Source organism: Gadus macrocephalus, chromosome 18, assembly GCF_031168955.1.
Source record: "Gadus macrocephalus chromosome 18, ASM3116895v1".
NCBI lineage: Eukaryota > Metazoa > Chordata > Actinopteri > Gadiformes > Gadidae > Gadus > Gadus macrocephalus.
In genome coordinates, this window is record NC_082399.1 from 17755090 (window position 1) to 17760178 (window position 5089).

At 38.2% G+C, this 5089-nt stretch overlaps 1 protein-coding gene across 1 annotated transcript; it reads left to right on the forward strand.

The window, feature by feature from the left end:
• The first annotated feature begins 523 nt into the window (after positions 1 to 523).
• LOC132445992 (coiled-coil domain-containing protein 106-like) lies at positions 524 to 1912 on the forward strand. The gene is made up of 3 exons (XM_060036020.1): positions 524 to 710; positions 828 to 1028; positions 1582 to 1912. Exons 1-3 carry the CDS (start codon positions 692 to 694, stop codon positions 1887 to 1889), a joined length of 528 nt encoding a protein of 175 aa, XP_059892003.1. The 5' UTR covers positions 524 to 691; the 3' UTR covers positions 1890 to 1912.
• Positions 1913 to 5089: the final 3177 nt, after the last annotated feature.

Here is a 5089-nt window from a genome sequence, read left to right on the forward strand (position 1 = left end):
AACTGCAATAACTTGGGTTAGCGTCATCTTATCCACATACCGTCAGGAGTTGAATGAACATCAAAGAGGAAGGGGATCACTTGTACCGAGCAACACCATTACAAGTGCAACTCGATTTACAGCTGATCGCTCCCCGCTGCAACAGGTAGAGGAGGAAACACTCACACGCCCTACAACTGGGGTCGATACGGGAGAGGGAAGACCCGGCCAATGAACTGCCTGAGGGATGGAAGCCAATGTTGAGGACTTGTGCAAAGTTTAGAAGGTACACAGATGCACACAACCACTACATACCAAACAACGGCGAGCTGCACGATCCAACTAAAAGGCGATCAGGTGAGGCAATCAGGTTTCGGTGACAACAGGAGGCGGGGTAGCCAGGAGCTCCCAGGCAAGAGTGCTCCCAGTGCACAACCACCCACCTTTATAGGCAGCGCACCCAACAGTGATAGGCCGGTACTGCAGCACTAATTAAAGGCCCATCCTGCTACACATGCATGTCATTCTCTCTTTCTCTCTCACTCACTCACTCACTCAATACTGTCAAATCATAATATTTTTTGTATCCTGCTCTCATTTTTGTTTTTAAGGATCAATCTCCAAAGTGGAGTTCCTAGAAGCAAGGATCCAATGGCAAGAAAAAATAATAAAGGATCTTGAGCAAGAGCGCAATTTCTTGCGTGAGCAAATCATGGGAAAGAAGAAATCATGTGAGTGATTTGGGAGCAACTTGTATCTGCAAAATGTAATGTAATTGTAATGAAAGGTGTGATATGTCTTCATAACAATCTGATCTTTGTCTCATCTATCCTCCTATTTGATCAAAGCTCAACCAAAAGTATTTACTTTGGAGGACGACGACGAGGATGACGATGGTAACATGGATGAAGATGACGTCATTCCCCCATCTTCTCCAAACATCAGTGAGTCCTCGGACAGTGATGTTGTCATCCAAAGACGGAAGAAACGTTGGACACAGCCACCTGCATCTGCAACTGTGGCTGTGCTTGGAAAAGCTCATGTGAGAGGTAAGAATGGCATAACTTGAACCACCTGCCCTGTTAGCAACAAGTGGTCATGAAAAGTAATTATTAATAAAAGCATTGGAAGAGCTGTTAAAAATATATGTTCTGAAGTAATTATGAGGCAAAAATACAGATCTTCAGTTCTAGAGTCTGAATATACTAGGAATTTGATGATAAATAAAAATTAAATGTCTAAAGTAAAAAATGTGGCTTTCATCAAGAATAAAGCTCCATTTTATTTTGCAGCATTCACACTAATTATTATTCAACATCAAATGTATTGCTAGAAAGATTTGTCTCTCAGAAGTAAACATAATTCTGAACCGTAAGACTTACCAACTAAACAGATCTTAGAGTATCATTTTTGTATTGAATTCTGAACCACATATTGTGCATGTAATCATATCAGTAGATGAGCAGATTGTCCCATTCCTAGAATATGCTTCATACTTTTATCAAAAGAGAAGTGACCGGTTTGAGCAATTTCAGCTGACCTTAAGCCGTTGTTTGTGCTCATTTCTCGTGTTCTTTTGTTTTTGTTTTATATATTTTTCAGCAAAAGGACCAGCTGAGGTTATCAGCAGATATAAAAAAGTCTTGAAAAGCTTAAGCAAAGTCCGCACCATGACTGAAGCCTTCAGAATCAATGGCGTGGACCGGGGAACCATCAAGATGACTGCTGCAATTGCAGAGCTCAGCATTGTGGATCCTGAAACCTTCAAGACCCTGAAGTATGATCCTGCAACTGAGACCCTGCAGTCCTTTGCTAAGAGGTGTGCAACCCACATTACCCCTGAGAAGAAGAGCATTATAGAGGACATGAAGGCCAAAGGCCAACTCCTCCCCTTGTTGATGAAATATTAAAGACTTAAGTGATCTGCTTTGTTCAGTTAAAGATTGGTTGTATTGTATTGGAAACGTGAAATATTAACCTGTGCAGATTTAGTTATATCCTTGTTAGTGCACAGGGGAAATAAATCACCTGATGCAGTAATTATAGAGCAAGTTTAGGCTGTGAAAGTGCAATGTTTGTACAGTTCAGTACATTTGTTCTAAGCTTTGACAAGTGTAGTTTAGCTGATGAAGAGCAAGTTCATGTTGAGCTGTGCAGGTTTTATATTTTTTAGATTGTGCAATTTATTGTATTTTTGTACTTAATATTGTGCAGTATTTTATATTGTGTTTTTTTTAAGCAGGCAGATTTTGGTTAAAGGATCACACAGATGTTCAACAATAGAGTACCTGTATTATCATACAGTCTGACCTGCTTATACATTTGATACCATATTGTATGACATGTTTATAAACATTGATACTTGTCAGTGTTTGAATTTTCAGGCAGTATTTGTTGTCAGCCTTGGGAAAACCTGAACCAGTGGTTTAATAAATGAGGTATTTGTACTTGTGCTGTCTTTGTTATTCTACCACTGAATGAGAGGGAACCTATAGATAGATCCATTTTTTTCAAAGGTGTAACCCATCGCTTGTTCATTGCAGTAGTTATGTGCTATAATATATTAACTAAGTGTAAAAAGGAGGCAACTTTAGATTAGGGAACATGTGTTGGTTAATAAGTGTTCAATTACTAGTGAATTAGTAATGATCAAGATGTCACTTTAGTATGGGGAACATATTCTAAGTAACAAAGACTTAATTTAGAGTTATTTGGACACTATTAACACTTGTAGTTTTGTGTATTTTTTATGTAAGAACAGACCATATTCATTAAGTGTTATTAAGGGAGAATAACTATTCTTGTGGTACTACCACCTTATAAAGTCCATACTAAGCAAAGCATATTAAGATCATAATTCATATGCAACAACTTCCTTACTTACTGCTAATAAGCAATAATTCTGAGGTTATTGAGGGAAAACTCTTAGTTAATGGCTTACTGGTTGTATAATAAGGCCATGCAGAATAAGGCATTAATAAGTACATAATAATGACTAATTAAGAGCCAATATGTTACTAATTTGCATGCTAATAAGCAACTAATTAATGGTGAATAGGTGTACCTTAATATAAAGTGTTACCCCATATTCAATTGCATAAAGAATTGTCTATTGCATAATGTAATGACTTATTGAATTGTAAATTGCATTGCCATTTGAATTTTGCTACATATATGCTTCCATAGTGTACGCACAAGGGTTGATTATTTGAGGTAAGAAACACCTGATTTTATCAGTTAATTGAGCTTTTTCAAACCTTTGTTGCAGAACAAAATACTAGAGATGAGTATGTGAGGTGGGTTGGGTAGCTAACATACTCTTTAAAATACAACGGAGCATAAATATCCCTCTATAAGACATCGGGACAGCAATAAAGCCAGGACTAGAACGTCCTGTCCAGTATAAATCCGGGGATTGATTGAAGGGGACTGCTACTGTTCCCCCCGAATGCTTATCTCTTCGATGGCTTTCTACAGTAAGATACAATTGCTAGTGCGACGCAGTGCAGTGAATGACAACTAAGATGGGACAGTGAAAAAACAAACCAAGCACAAGAAATGAGGATGAGAGGGTGAAAACTATGAAGAATTAATAACAAAAGAGAGAGAAAAGGGAGCTTTTTGGGACCAAGGTGGACAAAACAGAAGCAGACAGACAAGAACATTATTGCCTCTGGCTGGAAGATTGGTTAGTCTAGCTTCAGTTTATTATGCAGGTTTCACATACTACTTAAAATGTATATTGAATGTTCCATTTAAATGAATCTGCTATTTGTTTGGATTTAATAATTGGTTCACTTGCTAATTCTTTCACACCTGACAACTGAGGTCAGTAAGCAGATCACTAGCAGCCCATTAGAAGCTCAGCTAATGAGCTAATGATGGACATGTTGAGTTTGAACTGCCTCATTTGCTGAAGGACTTTCTGTTATGGCTTTTTTTTTTGTCCCCAATTTTATATTTACGTTTTCCATCACAAGTGGCAGATTAAGGTTTTAATTGGCCCTAGGCTATAATTTATGTGAGGCCCCCTTAATGATCAACAGAAATAACTTATTTAAAAAAATAAAAGTAGGCCTAATTTAGTGCAATGTTTAAATGCTTTCTATGAATATGACATGGCCCACACGCACATACTTGGGGTGCACTAAATACACACCCATTGAGACAACCTCTACTAAGAATGATACAGGAATAAATGTGATTTTGCTTTAGCTGCCGCAACCATGTATTTCTGTGGACCAACCGACTGACTGACAGAGCGAGCTAAAAAGGGATTCACAGGGCATCTGCAAACTGGTAACAGCTTTTAGCTTTCTAACACAAGAGGTAAGCGTACAACATCAGCAGCAGTAGGCCTACACCCTGTTTTACTGAGGCAAAATCACCACATCCTTACAGAGACACAAATCGAACCGCTGTGCAATACTCAAATTAAACAAAGCCATACAAATACAATAAACACAGTAGCAGGATATAATAACAGCAATAATGCCACAGCAGCACAATCACAAATACATATTCTTACTCGTTAGAAGTCTTTCTGACAGAGAACCTTAATGAGGCTTATAATCTATTTCAATTGACAACTTTCAGTAGACTCAAGTCTACTGGCAATTTTTTAAAAGGGCGATCCCCGCTGACATTGGTTACAGGCAAAGTCATAAATAGTCGGAGTGCCATATCGACAAATGTCAATGCTTTTTGACATTTTGGCGCTATGCCGTCGCCGTTACGTAGTAACAAAAAAGACTTTAATAACTGGTCACATGGCCCACACATGTAGCCAATCAGCTGTTTCATTTTTTATGGATCCTGTTTTGGGCCAATAGGGCCCATAACAGGATGCATAAAAAACCTAGAGCTCCCTTCAGCCCAGCTGCAGAACACATATTTGAATAAAATTTTAAACGTAACCAAGAAAGATGTATGTCATAGATTCAAATAATTTAGAAAACAGTGGATATGGATATAAATTGACATGTATTAAAAATGGCACACACAGCCAAAACTAAAATGAAACCGGGAGCTGCGCTTTATCAACATATTGTTGTAATATCGTCATTACCCAACAACGCATCGACAATCTGCTGCGTCACTCCCATTCATC

Coding starts and splice junctions, on each gene's coding strand:
- LOC132445992 (XM_060036020.1), top strand. Junction 1,029..1,581: donor TGGAAAAGCTCATGTGAGAG/GTAAGAATGGCA, acceptor TATATTTTTCAG/CAAAAGGACCAGCTGAGGTT.